The sequence below is a fragment of the Danio rerio genome, chromosome 20 (genome assembly GCF_052040795.2).
Source record: "Danio rerio strain M-AB ecotype USA chromosome 20, GRCz13ab, whole genome shotgun sequence".
NCBI lineage: Eukaryota > Metazoa > Chordata > Actinopteri > Cypriniformes > Danionidae > Danio > Danio rerio.
In genome coordinates, this window is record NC_141040.1 from 22,758,646 (window position 1) to 22,778,903 (window position 20,258).

A 20,258-nucleotide genomic window follows, 5' to 3' on the forward strand; every position below is an offset into this window, starting at 1 on the left:
AAAACTATCATACTCAAATATGCATTTTGTACTTAGAAAAACTCAAGTGAATGTCAGAATCTTTGTGAAAAGTGATTTGTTCGTAGGAATGGTTGGTGAATGAGGCCCAATGATTTTTTTGATGCTGACATTATTGTGTAGGCATTTGTAGTTTTGTATTATATTAGACACATTTTCAAAAGGAGAGAATAAAAGTGAACTCTGAAACATTGTTTTTTTTTTCCAGAAAAAGCATGCATTTACCTATTTTGTGCCTATGTTATTAGTAGATTACCTGCATTTGATTGTTATCAACTCTGCTTTTTTAAAACCAGTACAAAACGAGCTGATGGTCAGCCTTTGCTACATCTCTCAATTATTTGCAAACAATAGATTAGACTATGGAGCAGCGCGGTGGTGCCATGAGTAGCACAATCGATTCACAGAAAGAAGGTTGCTGGTTTGAGCCCCGGCTGGGCCAGTTGGCGTTTCTGTGTGGAGTTTTCATGTACTCTCCATGTTTGCGTGGGTTTTCTTTGAATGCTCCGGTTTCCCCCACAAGTCCAAAGACATGTGGTTTAGGTGAATTGAATAAGCTAAATTGGCCATAGTGTATGTGAGTGTGTGCAAGAGTGAGTGGGTGTTTCGCAGTGTTGGGTTGCAGCTGGAAGGGCATGCGCTGCATAAGTTGGTGTTTCATTCTACTGTGGCGACCCCTGATTAATAAAAGGACTAAGCCGACAAGATAACGAATGAATGAAATTAGACTATGCAAGCGACACAGTGGCTCAGTGGATCGCTGATTCAAGTAATTTCTGTGTGGAGTTTGCATGGTCTCCCTGTGTTTGCTTGAGTTTCCTCCGGGTGCCCCGGTGTCCCCCACAGTCCAAAGACATGCGTTATAGGTGAACTGAATAAACTAAATTGTCTGTACTGTATTTGTGTGAATGAGTGTGTATGGATGTTTGCCAGTACTGGTTTGCAGCTGAAAGGGCATCCGCTGTGTAAAACATATGCTGGATAAGTTGGCAGTGCATTCCACTGTGGCAGCCCCTGATGAATAAGTGACATGGTGATTGACAAGTACTGTGATAACTTAGTCTGCTGCTGCCCATTTAATATGTTCACAGACAGCTTTTTAGACCGTACTCACACTGGGTACAGTTGCCTCGAACCGGGCCAAAGCACGCTTTGTCCCCCTCCCGTCTCCCCCGACGGCCTGCGCTCACACCACAAACGGGCTTCGGCTCGCTTACGTCATCGCTGCTGCGCTGTTCAGTGAGAAGCACTCTCCCACTCAGCAGCACAGTGGAGATTTGTCTAGTTATATCGTTTCAGTCGTTTGATATGCCATCAAATATTTTGCCAAACAGATCCGCCACTTTTGGCGCTCATAAACAATCATAAAGCTCTCGTGCTGCAGGAATGAGGAGGTCTGCTGAAGCCGCGCAGCTGTCGTGCAGTGAGGGGTTTGCGTCTTTAATAAACTACGGCAGTTTGCGTTCACTGAACAGTAAGAATGATTAATAAATCCATATGAAACAGCCCCTTAAAAGTCACGTCTCGCTTTCAGTTTTGGGCTGAGCCCAAGTGAACCGGGCTCAGGCAGACCTCTTCCAATCGGGCCAGGGCCGGCCAAGTGAACCGTGCTTGAGCCCGATTCAGCGCACTCACACTTCTCAAACGATCCGGGAAACGGGCCTGGGCACGGTACGGATGGCATAGTGTGAGTAGGCCCTTAGTCCAGATGTGGTCGCAAACCGACAACACAGTTGGTTTACGTCGATGCTAGTTGTTTGGCGTCAACTAGGTGTGTCCCAGTCTTTCGAGTTAACTGCTCTTGTTGGATTGTTTTGGAAATAAGCTGAGTAATAAATCTGGATCCATCTATTTAATTTAAAATTAATGATATGAAAAAGGTTGTTTTAAATTTGTGCCACATTCATGAAGTTATTACTTTGTATTTATTAATGTTAACTTATTTACTTTGTTTACTTTCTTGTAGTCAACTTTGGACTTGAAACAAAGAGAAGTGTCATCCACCCAAGGTGTGACTCAAGCAACAGGTCTGCAAGACTCTCTGCCTCATCAGAAAAATTGTTTCCAAATCGACTTGACTCATTACCACCAGGGGACAGAGGTGATTGTGTCCATGCAGGTGAAAATATGATGGATGATGATATTGAAAAGCGAGTTCTGGTCAATAAAGATGGCAGCCTGTCAATGGAGATGAAAGTGCGTTTTCGACTCTTGCACAACGAGACATTGCACTGGTCCACAGAGGTCAAAAAGTCAAAGAGCACTTTTAATGATTCCCATTTAGTATCTGATGATGCTTGCTCAGTCTCGCATGGCAGTTCAGAGAGCTGCTCCGAAGCCGACTCTCTTTCTGCTGGTGAAGCAAATGAAACATACCACACAAAGCGTTACCAAAGACATTTTGAAGAGTCACACTGTCAGCACTGCTGTGCTCGCTGTCAGGAATATGACATCTGGAAGAATCCTGTACCTCCCAGTCAAGGAGCTGTAAGACGCATCAGATCCTCAAGCTCAAGTGCATCCTCAAGAAGAATAGTGTGCAAAAAGGCATCTACTGACAGCATTCGCACAGTGTCCAGTGAGGAGTACACAGAGCATGTAGTGGAAAAGGCAACTTGCATTCAACAGACCTTCGGACAGCAAGTAGATACAACAATTGAACAGTGTACCATCAACCATTGCTGCAGTCGAAGTGAAGTATCCTCAATATCCCCTAAACCAAAGAGCACAAGTACTGTAGATGATAGGTGTGAGAACATTCATGCATCTGATAATGAAGAGAACAGACCTGATGTAATTTCCTCCAACCTCCCTAAAGATCATTTAAGTGTTCAGATCACTCAGCAAGTAGAGGAAGATGAGAGGTCTATATCTGTCTTGAGCTCTTCCTCACAAATTCTAGCATCACTGAAGGAGGATCAAGATGATGACGTCAACCCCACTATCTCGAGAGCATCCCATGACCAACAGGATGATGAGGAGAGCAAAGATCCTGAAACAAACCAATGTTCTGCTTCACCCTGTAAATCTCCTGCATCTCTGAGGCATCTGTCACCAAGACCACCGAGCAAGGCTTCATCTTCAGGGCGGTCTAAAACTTACAGAAAGTTTGCCAGTCCTGAAGTTGGCACTGAAGAGGTCAGGTCTGAAGCATCTGCTTCCCCCAACATTTTGTCTGGACCCAAAACCTGTAAATGTGTAGTGACAAAGGACACTCCAGAAGCTTCTGAAACAAATGATGAGGTAGAAGACATGCAAGTTTCAGTAACTGAGGAAAGGGCACTAAGTGCAACTTCTACAAAGTCTCTGTCTGAGTTATCAACCTCGTGTGAGAATGGAAATCCTGCTGAAATAATACCAGAGAAGCGATCATTAAGTGCTCTCTCTATAAAATCCAACAACTCTAGAAAATCAGTTAAAACAAATGTTTTAGATTACGATGAAAGAGCACTAAGTGCCACATCAAACAAGTCTCAAAGAGTCTCAGGTGATGTGTGTGAGGAGGAAAACCTAGAAGTAAGAAAATCAAGTGCCATGTCTGTCAACTCAAATATATCAGTGAGATCCAGAGTATCAGATCATGGTATTGGTGAGCTCGGCAAATTACAAGACAATGTTGAGAAAAGGGCTGTAAGTGTTGCGTCATCTAGGTCAAATATTTCCACTCATGGGGCATTTGAGGAGGGCATAGAAGAAAAAGCTTTGAGTGTGAAATCTGGAACATCAAACAAATCTGGAATTGAAGAACTAACACATGACGATCCAACAGAGGAAAGGGCTTCCCGTCCTGTTTCGATAATATCAAATATTTCTGCAAGATCTAAAACCTCCTTTGAACTGAGTGAGACTGAGGATTACAATCAAGACCGAGCCCCCAGCAGTGTTTCCCTCAAATCAAATGTCTCACACAAAACAAAATCTGAAATGTCAGAAGAAATTTCATTCCATGAAGAAGAGGAATCTTTAAATTCAATCAACACTTCTGTTGAATTAAACAAACCTGAAGATAAAGGAGCTCATCAAGTGGAGCTACATGTGGAGAGATCTCCAAGCTCTGCATCATCAAAATCAAATATCTCTACAATATCCAGAGCATCTCAATTTTCAGAAGTAAACCAAGACGAAATACTGGAAAAAGAGGATGATCAGGAAAGAGCATCAAGTGCCATTTCTGTAAAGTCTTCTGTATCTGCAAGATCAAGGAAATCTGAGACAACACCAATACTAAGATCAGGAGACAAAATCAAAGATCGGGCTCCAAGTGCTATGTCGCTCAAATCAAATGCTTCATTGACATCAAATAAGTCCAAGATTGAGAATGAAGAAACAGAAAACAGAGCTTCCAGTGCTCTGTCTGTTAAATCGGAAGCTTCCACATTGTCAAAAAAATTAGACATTGAACAACTGGAAGAAAGAGCATCAAGTGCATTATCGGCTAAATCAAATAGTTCTAAAAGATCTAAAAGGTCCAAAATGTCAGAGGTAGGAGGAGATGATGATCGATCATCTGCTGTTCATGCAGCATCACGTACCTCTGAAACAGCCCCTAAAGAAACATGTGAAAGCTCAGATAAATCACCAGAGGAAAGAGGGCCAAGTGCATTGTCAACAAAATCCAATACCTCTGTTAAATCAAAGAAATCCAATGTATCTAATATGACAGCAGATAGTAATATGGATAAAAATAGAGATGATTTGAGATCTGCTAGTGCAATGTCCTCTAAATCTGACATATCTGCAAAATCAGAATTCATCACAGAAGATCAGGTAGAAACAATTGACCATGCAGAAAAACGAGCCCAGAGTGCTTTGTCAGCACGGTCTAACCAATCAGGAGTAATTGTAAGTGAAGAAGTTGAAGTTGCAGAGGAACGGGCTCTGAGTGCCATGTCATCTAAATCCAATGCCTCTGGAAGATCAAATAAGTCCAAAACTTTAAAAGTGCCAACTGCTTCACCTCAAAGAGCAGAACGCCAACTAGATGAACGAGCTCAGAGTGCACTTTTGGAAAAATCAAGCATTTCAGCAAGATCCAAGAAGTCTAAACTTTCAGATGTTTTGACTGATGAGCTTGTTGATGCAAAATACCAAGAAGAGGAAAGAGCTTCAAGTGCTTTGTCTGCAAGATCAAACATTTCTGCAATATCAATGAAGTCAAATGCTTCTATGACAGATGTCAACACTGATGACAATGAACAGGGGGACAGAGTAGCAAGTGCAGCATCAGTAACATCTGATATTTCTACCAAAACCAGTATCTCTGCAAAATCCAAGGCATCCAAGGTTTTGCAAGTCGAACCCGAAGAGCCTGATGATAAAGAAGAGATTATGAACATAGATAGGTCTCCAAGTGCAATTTCAGTAATATCTGAAGCCTCACCAGATGAAAATAAAGTTACAAATGAAGGAGAAATCCAAGAAAGGGCTTCAAGTGCTTTGTCTGCAAACTCAAACATATCTGCAAAGTCGAAAATGTCAAATGCCTCTGCAATAGATGGTAACACTGATGTCGAAGAAATACTGGACAGAGTATCAAGTGCAATGTCAGGAAGATATGATATTTCCACCAAAACTAGCATGTCTGCAAAATCTAAGGCATCAAAAGTTTCAGAAGTAAAGGCTGAAGAGCCTGATGATGAGGACAATGAAGTAAAAGCGCCAAGCATTACTAAATCCTGCATTTCAGTAAGATCCAATAAGACAAAGAATTCAGTGAAAGAAGAGGGTCAGAATCCTGACAGATCTCCAAGTGCAAGTTCAGTAATATCAGATGCCACACCTGATGAAAATGAAGACAGGGCTTCAAGTGCTTTGTCAGCAAAATCAAACATTTCTGCAAAATCTAAAAAATCCAATGCAACAGATGTTGAAATTGATGACAAGGAAAAAGAGAATAGAGTATCAAGTGCAATGTCAGGAAGATCTGCTATTTCTACCAAAACCAGTGTGTCTGCAAAGTCCAAAGCATCAAAGGTTTCAGAAATACAGCCTGAAGAGGTTCATAACCTAGATAGATCTCCAAGTGCAATTTCAGTAATATCTGAAGCCTCACCTGAGGAGAATAAAGCAACAAATGAGGGAGAAATACAAGAAAGGGCTCCAAGTGCACTCTCTGCAAAATCTAATATCTCTGTAAGATCCAGCAAATCAAAAGTTTCAGAAATAATCATAAATGAACCAGAGGAACAAAAATCAGATAGGGCACCAAGTTCTAGGTCTCTGAAATCTGAAGTCTCTGGGAGATCTGGTCATTGGCCTGACATTGAAAAAAAAGATAAGGAAGTAAGGTCAGAAAGTGCTTTATCCACTGTTTCTAATCGTTCTACTAGGACAGACAAGTCAGAACAATCTGATCTAATCAACAATATAGTGCAGAAAGCACCAAGTACAGCATCGGTTACATCTAAAACATCTGCAAGATCTAAGAGGTCAAATATTTCAGGAGTTGGTCCTCAAGACACTAAAAACATTGGAGATGTACGGTCATCAAGTGGAATGTCTGCAAAATCTGGTACATCTGAAAGAACAGCTAAGGAGGATGAAGAGGCAAATGCTCTTGTAGAAAGAACAACAAGCTCTTTGTCTGTAAAGTCATGTCCATCTACATGCACTGTATCCAAAGATGGTGTGGACAAAAAAGCAAAGAGATCAATGAGCAAATTGTCAGTTAAGTCAAATATGTCCTCGAGATCCAAGAAATCAAAAGTTTCTGAGGTCGAGGATCTTACACTGACAAACAGTGTAAAAACTCCAGTGTCGGATCACTCAGAAGTATCTAAACCTGAAAAAAATAACAAATGTGTTTGTGGGACATTAAACAAGTCAGCAAGTCCAATTGTGTTATCTGAAAGAGACTCTGACTATGAAGAAGTACCTGTAAGTCCTCTGTCTAAAAAGTCAGGAAAGTCCCAAATCAGTTCAGCAGGTTCGGCCTCTGAAAGAGTTTTAACACCATCAAGCACTTCAGTGTCTATTGGGATATTTGATGACCACGAAGCTGATGACGGTGAGGAAATAGATGTTGTTTCAGTAAAATCAAGAACATCTGAAGTATGTGGTGATTCTGAACAGTGTTTATCAGATTCTCCCGTACGAATTGCAAATGAAGCAATACCGGCATCAGAGGAAAGAACTAAAAGCTTTGCATCAGCCAATTCTAACATTTCTAGTAAATCTAAGTCCAAATGTTCTCATTGCAGCTCTGCATGTCATACAGACACAAACCAGGACATAAATGGTATAGCAAGCAATACATCCTCCAAAACAAAGTATTTAATAACATCACCTGATGGACAGCTATCAGCCAAGATTCGTCCATCTAGTAAAGCCTCTGGTATGTCTGCACACACTGAAGTCACAAGTCAAGAGAGAACAGAAAGTCCAGATGTTACCCATAAACCTCAGAGCATCTGCTCAAAATGTAGTTCTACTCAACAGAAGAGTAAAATGTCACCCGTTTCAAGTGCCTCTGCAATCTCACACTCTGGGATATCTAAAACAAAAGAAGAACATACTGCAGAAATAAATGACAGACCAAAAAGTAATATATCTAGTTCATCCTCTCAAGTAAACAGTCAAAATAATAATGCTGAAGCTACAGTTATTAGTGGAAGAAGTGATAAATTAAGCACCAAGTCGAGACAAAAAGTTGAGGACAGTGTGCCCAGGTGTCATTCAGCAACTTTATCTTTAACCTCGGGAAACCAACTAAGTCCCATCCCACCAAAATCTCCCAAGAAATCAAAAAAACCTGTTATTCTGCTTGGTGGCTCTAATGGTAGTGCGGTATCCCAGAGCGGGCCAGCTAAAGACCCGAGACAAGAACAGAATGACCATTTAAATGCAGTAGCAGCAGTAGAAAAACCTCGGTCTTGCACATCTAATAATAATATGAGTGATATTAAGAGTGAAAAAAGTAGCAAATGCAGGAAAAGAATGGGAAGTGATTCTTCTTGCCACAAGATGGATGATGACATGTCTGAGCTGAGCCCTTCTTTCTTGCCTAATGCCTCCCCAACTGAGGTGGTGAATGAATGGCTGAGGAAAATCCCATTGGACACTGCCTTGTGTGACTTGGCTGATGATTTCCATGAAAAGTGTGAATCGACAGAGCCACTTTGCACATCAAATATGCCTATGGGAGATGAAATTGATCGTGAAAGATTGCAGGGAAGTGATGCAACCAAGCTTGAAACAAAGAATAAGATAGGAGATGATCATGTGTTAAATGCAGAAGAAATTGTTGATGATAAATCTCCTGAAACTGTTGAGGATGATTTGTCTCAGAGAGAAGATAAACCAAAGGTGTTTAATTCCTCAGTTCTGGTGATGAAAGTCCTGCTGAGCCCCAAACTCGATAGATGCAATAGCTTACCTGAGGTATCTCCGGTGTATGGACGTAAACTCTCTGCATCTGCACAAGGTCTTCTGGATTGTTTGGCAAATCTTCAGTTGTTAGACTTTGGTCCTTGTGATGAAGATGGTAAAAAAGAAAAATACCAGGAGCTCATGAGCATGCTTAAATCTCTTTGGCTTTGTGACCCAAAAAACAAGAAGGAGACATCAGAAGAGAAAGGCAAACATCTGGATGAGGAATTGAAAGCCAGATCATCCTCAGGTGTAGATGTTAACAGTGGCTCGACAGGTTCTGGGAAAAGCAGTGTCAATGATGGCACCCAAGTCCAACCTAACACTGATTGTGAAGGCTTGGATACCCTGACAAAGGTACAGGAAGTTGAAGAAACAGTAGAAGAAGAAACTTCAAAAACACCAGAGTCAAAAAATGATTCAGCCACTCCAGATGTAGCAAATCAAACTCAGATGACACCAGACAAAAATGTAGAGAAGCTAAAAGATGATGTTCCAGGCTCTGATGAGACAATCAGGAGTTATGATAGCCCAAGGGAACTCATTGAAACCCCTCTTTCATCAAACAAAAGTTCTGGGAATAATCCCAAAACGGAAGAACCCCAATCAGACCATCAAGAGGACACAAGTTCAGGCAGCGCTCCAACACTACAAAGAGGTCAGTTATCAAAAAAGATTTCTCAAGATCCAGATCCTGTATGGGTTCTGAATTTATTGAACAAATTAGAAAAGCAATTTATGACTCATTATGTGGATGCAATGGCTGAGTTTAAAGTCCGTTGGAATCTGGATGAAAACGAGCAGCTTGACACTATGATATCCGAATTGCAAGATGAAGTCCAGAGACGCATACAATATAGTATTGACAAGGAGCTAAAGAAGATCCATGGCAGAGCTGGCAGGCCAAAGCCACCAAAAGAAACAATATCCCGTGAATCAACCATTCAAACAGAGCAAAGGCGGAGGCGTCTGAAGGTGATGCGTAACCAATCTATTGATCCACAACCTGCTAAAAGTGACGATGACTACACAATGACAGGCACAGATTTCAGCGATCAACGTAGTGATGATGAATATTGTCCTTGTGAATCATGCTTAAAAAAGAAAATGGCATCAAAGCCTGTGTTACCTGTGGAAATACTGAATTCAGCACCTGTGATGATGGACTTTGATTTGAGAAAAATACTCCAGATAAAAAAATCGTCTCCAGCCAATGAAAAGATTGAGGAGAACGCCAGTACATCTACGTCCAGTAAGATGGAGGAAGAAAATGTGGGGCTTGAGGCTGTAAAAGAGGAGGAGGAGAAAGAGGGAGGAGAAATTATTTTTTCTGGTATCCAAGAAATTAGGGAACGAAAAAGTGAGGAGGGTGATGAGGAAGACAATGCCTCCAGCACTTATGTAGAAGATAGTTCTGAGAAACAGTCGAATGCACCTAGTCAATTACGGGCAGTTGTGGATGATGATGATGATGATGATGATGGGGAAATTGATAAGTTGTCTTATGACTCAATGACTGCACAACATCAGGCAGCAGAACAAGATGAAGATCAAGAGGAAGATGGGATCGATTCTGCTGGACAAGATAAGATAACTGAAGATGAAACAGGAGAATTAAGTGAGAAAGATAATGATGACATTGCAGAAGTATCTGAGAAGGCTGAAAGTGAAACTGCAGAAGATAGACAACCTGCAAAAGATGAAACTGATGAAGGTGACTCAGTTATTGACACAGCAGAAGAGAATGAGGCAGCTGAAAGTGAAAGTGCAGATGGACAAACTGCTGAAGACAAAATTAAACAAGATAAACAAACCGACGAAGATCAAGCTACAGTAGATGGGGAATCAGTTGAGGAAAAAACATCAGATGGTGGACAAGCTGCTGAAGATAAAACTTCAAAAGATGGACAAACTGCTGATGATGAAACTGCAGAAGACGAACACATTATTGAAGATGAAACTGCGGAAGAAATTGAAAAATTTGAAGATAAATCTTCAGATGATGGACAATCTGCTGAAGATAAAACATCAGAGGATGGACAAACTGCTGATGAAGAAACTGCAGAAGATAAACACTTTACTGAAGATGAAACTGCTGAAGAAATTGAAAATTTTGAAGTTAAAACTTCTGATGATGGACAAAACGCTGAAGATAAAACTTCAGATGATGGACAAACTGCTGAAGATAAAACATCAGAGGATGGACAAACTGCTGATGAAGAAACTGCAGAAGATAAACACTTTACTGAAGATGAAACTGCTGAAGAAATTGAAAATTTTGAAGTTAAAACTTCTGATGATGGACAAAACGCTGAAGATAAAACTTCAGATGATGGACAAACTGCTGAAGATAAAACATCAGAGGATGGACAAACTGCTGAAGATGAAACTGCAGAAGATGGAAAAATTACTGAAGATGAAAAAGCAGAAGAAATTAAAAATTTTGAAGACAAAACTTCAGAGGATGGACAAACTGTTGAAGATAAAACTTCAGATGACGGACAAACTGCTGAAGACAAAACATCAGAGGATGGACAAACTGCTGATGAAGACACTGCAGAAGATGAACACCTTACTGTAGATGAAGAAACTGCAGAAGAAATTGAAAAATTTGAAGATCAAACTTCACATGATGGACAAACTGCTGAAGGTGAAACTGCAAAGGAAAGTGAAACAGTTGAAGATGAAACTGCAGAAGGTGTACACACTGCTGAAGGTGAAACTGCAGAAAAATGTGAAACCCCTGAAAATCAAACTTTGGAAGATGGTCAGATAGCTGAAGATGAAATTGCAGACCAAGGTGAATCAGTAAATGGTGACACTGCAGAAGACCAGGAAATGGCTGAAAACAAAACTGTGGAAGATCAAGAAACTGCTGAAGATGAAACTACAGACGATAAAACTACAGAAGATGGACAAACTGCTGAAGATAAAACTTCAGAAGATGGACAAACTGCTGAAGATAAAACTTCCGAAGATAAAAATTCAGAAGACGGACAAACTGCTGAAGATGAAACTGCTGATGATAAAAATTCAGAAGATGGACAAACTGCTGAAGATGAAACTGCTGATGATAAAACTTCAGATGATGGACAAAGTGCTGAAGATGGAGATGCAGAAGACATACAGACCACTGAAGATGATGCTGCACTGAAAGGTGCAACAGTTGAAGATAAAATATACGAAAATAAAATTGCTATAAAAGATGAAACAACTGAGGATGGAACTGCAGACGAGTGTGAAACATCTTCTAAAATTGAGTCTGTAGAAGATGAAGAGATAGCTGAAGCTGAAAGTGTAGAAGAGAGCAACAGAAGCAATGATGAAACTGCAGAAAATGGTGAGACAGCTAACAACAATAACAACAACAATGCAGAAGATACGCAGACTGATGAAGCTGACACTGCAGAAGAGAGTGATACAGGTTATGAGGACACCACAAAAGACAGTGAGACGGCTGAAGATGAAACTGCTGAGGGGACATCAGCTGAAGAAAGAGGAACTGAGGAACAAAGAGCAGATGATGATGATGAGACTGGAGAAAACACTGATGATGTTGACAATACAGGAGATGTCTCAGCTGAGGAAAAGGAGACTTCTGAAGCAGAATCAGAAGATGAAGGAACCACCAATGCAGAATCTGAAATGCATGAAGGGAAAGCTACTGAAGATGGATCAACAGAACAAGATGAGAATGCTGAGATAGAGCCATCAGAGCAAACTCCTGATCATGAAACAACTGCAGAAGACACTGACAGGAGTCAAACAGAGGGTGAAGATGAGGACACTGTCAGTTGTGAAGCAGCAGATGTTCTTTCTAACATTGAGGACACAGAGAGTCAAGATGTTTCAACTAATCTTGAGGTTGTTGATGGAGATGAAGAAAGTGATAAAGAAGAAAACGACTTGGCAAAAAAAGCTGGTCTTGTTTTCAATAATGGCGAATCAGCTGAAGCTGGTGACGAAGCTGAGGATGAAACTGAACCAGATATGGAGACAGATGAAGGGGAACGTGATGGGAACACTCCAAATTTACAGCCCATGTTACAGCCAAAGCAAAAAGATGGCAAACCAGATGGAGCAGCTTCATTAAATGTTTTGATAAACCACAACTCTGAGTCTGAGGATGGTGCATATGCTGATGGAGAAGACTCAGAAACTGAGGAACACAGCCAAGTCATAGATTTGAACTCTGAGTCAGAGAATAAACCACAGAGGAAAACTGCATTCAAGACCTTCAAGCTGCTCGTAAATACTTTGAATTTCCTCAAAGTTGCTGGTAGTGGACAACCAAAGAAGGATGAAGATGACAATGAGGATGAAGACCAGGAGACTCCAGAGGATGGGAGTGATAATGCGGAAGAGAGTTCTTGTGTGGAAAAAGACGAGGTGGAAGAGTTAAATCAAAAAGAGAAGGGCAAACTCTCAGATATCACTGAGGACACAGGAGAAGAGGGCAACCAGACAAATGACACTAATGATGGTTCAGAGGACAGTGAGTTGGAAAATGCCTTGCAGAAGCAGATAACAAAGTCCTCACTGGAATCTCAGCCAGGTTCCTTTGAAGAAGTTCATGAGGAACCGACAAAAAAACAGATGGGTTCAAATCATTTGCAAACCAACTTTGGTTTTCAACCAATACTTCCACAGCATCAGAAAAAACCAAAGTGACCAAGCTAAAATGGTCTCAGAGAGGGTGTTACTGTTACTGAGGGTTGAGTCCTGCTACTGTGACGTCAAAAGACATCAAAATCCCTAATTTGGGTTTTTAAAATGGGGGTTTAAATTTTTTATGAGTACAACAAGGTCTGCAAAAACAAATTTAAAGCAGATTCATTATACTTAAAGAAACTGTAAATGTTTTTAGTAAACTCGCCGGTCCTACTGTACCCAACCCGCTCCGAGCTGGGTCACTGCACCAATGTAACCCTCGCCGATGCTACACCTCCCAACCAACTTTGAGCTGGGATTGAACCGGCAACTTTCCACATGGGGGTTGGTTGCTCAAACAAGGAGGCTAAAGACCATAGTCTAGCATCTGTCGCTTGTGCTCCTTTTAGGGGTCTGAGTAAAGTTTACCTGCACAGCACTTCACTAGTTGGCCTCTGTTACAGTAGCATGCTGTAATGGTCATTCACACCATCCATGATAACTATAAATAAAACAATAACTATATTTGTGTCGACACTAGCATACAAAAACAAACTTTATTTTTAGGTTATCCTTTTTCTTTTTTTTTTGATAACCCTGTTGTAACCAGCAGGTTTCCTTAGCGAGGTTTCCTCGCTTCAAGAGCATCTGTGCAGTGAATCTAGCACATGTAATCTGTAAAATTAAACAGGGAATTTTGCAGTCGATGTAGTGAAATAAAAACAATACAAATTATTTTCTCCCAGCAAACATAAAGGAGAAAACATAAAGGAGCTGAAACTACAGCATACTAGACATCTGAGGTACTTTTTTGCTTCGGTTTGCTATTGTGGCCTGTGTAACTTCCATTTGTTCTTATCATTATCTTCAATTGTATAACCAATTATTTTCAAGATAATTTTATCTTTATAGAACCTTTAAAAAGAGCAACAAGCAAAGGATCTCCACAATGTCGTAAGTTGCACAAGCTCTTTTTAGTCTGATGAATTTTGACTCACTGTCAGGGTTTTATAGATTATTAGCTGGAAATATTTTTTTCTGAAACGATAAATGGTATAATTCCTCTACATCTTTATTCAAACAATTTTTAGAACAACATCTTTATTGTTATCATCATAGTTATTGTCCTTGGTGTGAACAGAAGGTTTTGACATGGTGACAATACACTATTCATCTTACCCTTATAAATCCTGCTTTTCAAAAGCCCTTTGGATTCCTTATTTTATTTTCCAAAGAGTAATATATAATGCACTTTACTTCTAATGATTCCTTAAAATATGCAGATTATATATGCAAACACAAAGCATTAGTGCTGAGGTACTGTAAAAAGGGAATTACTGAAACTTGAACAGCAGAGGAAGCTCTGTTAGCTTTAATGATAATAAAACCTTTAGAAACTGTATTCAATCAATAACAAAAGAACATATTTAATTGCAATTATTTATATAATTCAATGATTGTAAGCCTTAGCCACATAAGGGACTGTTAATAAATGTATCAGTCAATGTATCATATACTTTGTTTTGCTGCTGCAGTTTTAAAATATATTGAAAGACACTGTAAATGAAAATTCAGGTATTATAGTGACGTAATGGAAATCAGGAGACCAGATCTGTGTGAACGAATGAATGAGAATTAATGTGTGTTGTTGTGAAAGTGGTTGCATATGTTATGTTAAATGTTTCCTGCATTGTAGCAATATGGATTATTTATTAATATGATTTACCTAAAGGTTATTTGGGGGAGATCATACCTTTTTAAAAGGTTAAAGCAAAGCATTTGTATCCCTTCTAAAATACATGACAGAATCACCATCTGAATTAGTCGGAATATGCATGCTTACTTAAAGTAAGTGCAGTAAATGCACAGGATTAACATCACCAGAAATCATCAAATAAAGAATACTGCGTATTGTAAGGACTGAGGCGCATACAATAAGACTTGCCTTAGATGTTTTGCACACAACACATAAAGGATGTACGTCTATAGGACTGAGGGTTTTGTTCAGACAAAACTATGAATTACACTGATGCAGATGATGCGAATGTGGTTCCTTCATTGCAGTTTATTCTCTGCTGGCCAAATGGTTACTTGTTAACTTAAATGATATTAAGTCCTTGTTACTTGAATGTACTAATTTCCTGCCTAAAATAAATATATTTAAGCTTTATTGTTTTTATTTTTATTTTTTTTATTTCGTATGTTATTTTATTTCTGACTTGATGAAATGAATCAAAACTTGACAAAGTCCGGGTGCTCCTCATACAGTAGAATTGATTAGAAAATTGACTTACTTGCTTTAAAAATGCAGAAGCTACAACACTGTGTGTGGTTGGAGTAGATTAAGAGTTGATTAAGAGCCAAAAATGTTCCAGTGTTAAAATAAGGTCTGAATCTTTAGGATGTTCTTTACATGCCTACATTTATAGTAGTTAAGTTGCTTAATTGAATTACGGGGTTATTGTTATTTAAGTCTGTCGCTAAAGCATTAGCCAGATCTAATAATGGCTCTCTGTGGAGACACTTGCCATACTGTTGACCTGACCTGAATGATAATCCGAGACAAGGGTTATTATTTAAATAAGGAAACAAGGAAATTATTTAAATTGTTTTAAGAAATCAAAGCAAGTATAGCTGTATAGTACTGCATTAATTGAAATTTCATTATACTTTTCTCATTTTATTCTTTTTCAATCACCTCTATTCATCATTATATATATATATATATATATATATATATATATATATATATATATATATATATATATATATATATTCACTCATTTTCTTGTCAGCATAGTCCCTTTATTAATAAATAAAGCGGAGTGAACAGCCAACTAATCCAGCATGTTTTTACGCAGCGGATGCCCTTCCAACTGCAACCTGGGAATATATATATATATACTAATCTAATTATAATATATATATATATATATATATATTTTTTTTTTTTTTTTATACAACTTTTTAAATTAATTAATGCCCTGACATTGTTTAAGAATCTGTTCTAGACTGTTCTATAATTTCACACCACATACATACAAACTCTTTTAGATTTGTCCTTGTTTTCAAGCTCCAGAAATGTTGTTCTTCTCAGATTATTTCCCCCTTGTTTTTCTTCAAAAAACTTTTGTATGCATTTCGGAAGTAATTTATTCCTAGCTTCAAACTGTGCTTTTTTAAGTTAACCAAATCATTGAACTTTAGTATCTTCAATTTAGAAAATAAAGGATTTGTATGCTCCAAATACCCCACATTTTCAGTCTAATTACTTTTTTCTGCAGTGTATGAAAGGATTGTAAGCTAGATTTATATGTATTCCCACAAATTTCAACACACTAACTCATATATGGCAACATAAGTGTAATAAAATAAATAAGTAAAAATAAAGGTATGCAGGTTGTCACTGACAACGTGGCAGCGCAGGAGGTAGTGCTATTGCCTCACAGCAAGAAGCTCGCTGGTTCGAGCCTCGGCTGGGTTAGTTGCCATTTCTGTGTGGAGTTTGCATGTTCTCCCCGCGTTTGCGTGGGTTTCCTCTGGGTGCTCCGGTTTCCCCCACAAGTCCAAAGACGTTGTACAGGTGAACTGGGTAGACCATATAGTCCGTAGTGTATGAGTGCGAATCAATGTGAACGAATGTTTCCCAGTGATGGGTTGCGGCTGGGAGGGCATCCGCTTCGTAAAAACGTGCTGGATAAGTTGCCGGTTTATTCCGCTGTAGCGACCCCAGATTAGTAAGGGGACTAAGCTGAAAAGCAAATGAAAGAATGAGCTGTCACTAAGGTTGTACCTTTTCAAAAGGTACACATTTGTACCTAAAAGGTCCATATTAATACTTCAAGGGTGTATATTAGTACCTAAAAAGTACAAAACTGGTACTCTTAATTTTTTTTAGGTACTAATATATATTTTGAGGTACCAATATGGACCCTTTATAATACATACATTGATTTATTGTCCAGGATAAGTCTTGCTTTATACACTATTGCTACAGTTTTTAATAACTTTCATATCACATCATTTATTTGCGGTTTCCAACTAATTTCCAACTAATTTCCAACTAATGGTCCAATACAACACCAAGAAACTTAATTACATATACTCTTTCTATAGCTTCATTATCAATTTTTAAATCTATATTACGACATTTTTACTAAGTTTTTATATTTGGCCAAAATCGAAAAAAGGTTGTCTGTTTGCAAAATTTTTTGGGCACCATGTTTCTCAGTGTAGGTAGTGGTGAGATTACAGACCTTAATTACTCTCTTTTGACTATCATAGTCTTTCTGTATGTATAGCTCTTGTCACTTCACACATTTTTCCTTCAATAAAATGCATGCATGACAAACACCTTACACTACATTAGTGTTCAGTAACCCTTCAGTCCACTCACATCACAGAAGCCCTGATGCTTTGGTCACCGTGCCTTTCAGAAGTTTTGAGTAAGAGCAGAATTATTTCAAGGGAGCTGACTTCGTCTCTGAACCTTCAATAGATCATACCGTGACTTTCATGACACAATAAAAAATACCCCCTGAAAATATTGAAGGTGAAAATCAGCAAACTATTAATAACCTGACCCACCTCATCCATCAAGCACCTAGTTAAAGAGTCAATTCCCAGCCAGTGAGACACCTGAAACAACCTGCGTTTTGTTTTTGCTCCTTAACTTCGCTGTTTTAAACCGGCCGACCAGTTCACAGAACAGGGGCAGAGCACAAGGAGTCAATGACGACTCCAATTACTCAAGTGAACACTCCCCAAATCCGCCATCACCTTTCCTATGCGTTCATCTCAAGGTAATATTTGCAGACTAAACGGTATGTATATGGGACTTTTAATTACTGTCTCCTTCTGACAGGGTAAGTGTGTGGCTGGTTATTTGAAAGCGTCCTGAGAGACTTCATTCCCTGCCTTTGCAGTGCTGGAGTCACAGGTACACACAGCCCCATTGGACAAGTCTGATGGATGGTTCTCTCTCGTTGAGTTTCCATCCTCTGCTTCCGGAGGGAATGTGACATAAATAATTGGTGTCAGTCCCATCGACCGAGTGCCACACTCGAAGGCGGGGCTGAAGCAGCTGACAAAACACAGCTGTCTGATCTCACAAGTTCTCACCACATCTTAGAGAGAGAGAGGGAGATGATGGTGATGAGGTGATCAGACTGTTTTAGCAGCATGCGGATTAACATGCATAATTAAGTGTGCTTTGCTAGTATGCAGGTAATTTAGAAGTGATTTGGGGATTACTGTCTTTTCCTTAATAATCTAAATCAAGAAATCTCTTAAAGGGATAGTTCACAGTATAGCACATTTATGGTATATGGGCCATTCGTCAACTACAGGCACTTTTATACTTGTGAAGTTGAGTAAAAAAAAAACTTGTTTAAAATTAACCCAACATAGCCTCATAAGATTAAACAATTTGTCTAGTTTTAAGATCTGGAAGAGGACAAACTTAGATAAGAAGAGAACTGATCGCGAACTGAATAAATGTCTATTCCACCACATCTCAATATACAGCTTTTATTTCAAAATAAAATAAACTATGGCAGTCAAACATTGTCTAAGATCACTTTTGTATCCAGTTTACCCAATTTTCCCACTATATATAATAATTATACATTTGTTAATGAAATAAATTAGTTGTATGCTGAATTGTATATCTGTCACACTCCAAAATGTAATATTAATTTGGTTAAGAGCTTATTAGAAAATAAATAAACGGAATTTGTATATTAAATAGAGCATGAACTTATACATTGTGAATACACTTTTAATGAAATACTTTTTTAAATGTGTGTGGTGATGGAAATGACATTTGAACAGTTTATAGTGAAAAAATGAAAAATAGCTTCACCGATTAGCTTTGAATTGATACTAGCCTTTCATGTATACAAAACACTCATATATACCTTAATTTTGTTTGGTTTTAAAAACATCTTTGAAGGTACAAAATGAAATGACAGAATAAATGTATTTCCTAATCAAGCAATATTTACCTTGATTTTTCTTCATGTGTTGATCAAATTTAAATTCCCTCCATCTTGACCATGTTCTCAGAGACTATTCATTTTCACTGAAACCACCTAAATAATCTTTGACACACTTTTAAAGCAACATTACAGTGTTGTGGTGGAAATGACACTGATACTGTGCGACAGCTATATTTTGTATAAAAAATAATATTGATAATACTCTCACATTAATAACTATAAATAATTTTTATTATTTCACCAGTCCTTAATTTAGATACATTAGTAGTTACCAGATAAATAATATTGTACAATTTTAAATAAAATAAAAAGATACAAAACTAATGATACAAAACTGATCTAATCATCATTAAGTGGATACAAGCCTATGCCTAAACATTTTGAATGACATTGCCAGTGAGTTTATATAAAAAACTATTTATATGAATCAGAATTATTAGCCCCCCCCCTCCCTTTTTTTCTTTTCTTTTTTAATTATTTTCCCAAATGATGTTGAACAGAGCAAGAAATTTTTCACAGTATGTCTAATAATATTTTTTCTTCAGGAGAAAGTCTAATTTGTTTTATTTTAACTAGCATAAAAGCAGTTTTTAATTTTTTAAACACCATTTTAGGGACAAAATTATTAGTCCCTTTACGCTATATTTTTTCAATTGTCTACAGAACAAACCATCAATTTCTTACCTAATTACCCTAACCTGCCTAGTTAACATAATTAACCTATTTAAGCCTTTAAATGCCACTTTAAGCTGTATAGAAGTGTCTTGAAAAATATCTAGTAAAATATTATGTACTGTCATCATGGCAAAGATAAAATAAATCAGTTATTAGAAATGAGTTATTAAAACTATTATGTTTATAAATGTGTCGAAAAAAATCTTCTCTCCCTTTAACAGAAATTGGAGAAAAAAAAATAAACGGGGCTAATAATTCATGGGGGCTAATAATTCAGATTTCAACTGTGTGTGTATATATACAAATAGTGGTGGGCCGTTAGTGGCGTTAGCATGCTGCGTTAACACGAGACTCTTATCGCACTATAAAAAAATACCACCGTTAATCTATTCTCAAAGTTGGGTTGGGAGCTGGGTCTATTCTACGCAAGCTATGATGACTTTCACCTTGATATTTTAACTTATGAACATTTCATTCATCCCCTGTGGCAAACTGGGGTATTAGATGCAAATAGGACTGGTGAGTCTGTTATGGAATTTAATGGACGCA

The 20,258-nt window shown here is 38.4% G+C and overlaps 1 protein-coding gene across 1 annotated transcript in view; it reads left to right on the forward strand.

Annotated features, from left to right (window-relative positions):
* The window catches only part of rp1l1b (rp1 like 1b), a 68,530-nt gene extending 53,325 nt beyond the window's left edge, over nt 1–15,205 (forward strand). Inside the window, exon 7 of the mRNA XM_087298097.1 lies at nt 1,985–15,205. Coding sequence (XP_087154223.1) covers nt 1,985–13,056 — 11,072 coding nt within the window. The 3' untranslated portion in view covers nt 13,057–15,205. The remainder of the gene's footprint in view (nt 1–1,984) is intronic.
* Nucleotides 15,206–20,258: the final 5,053 nt, after the last annotated feature.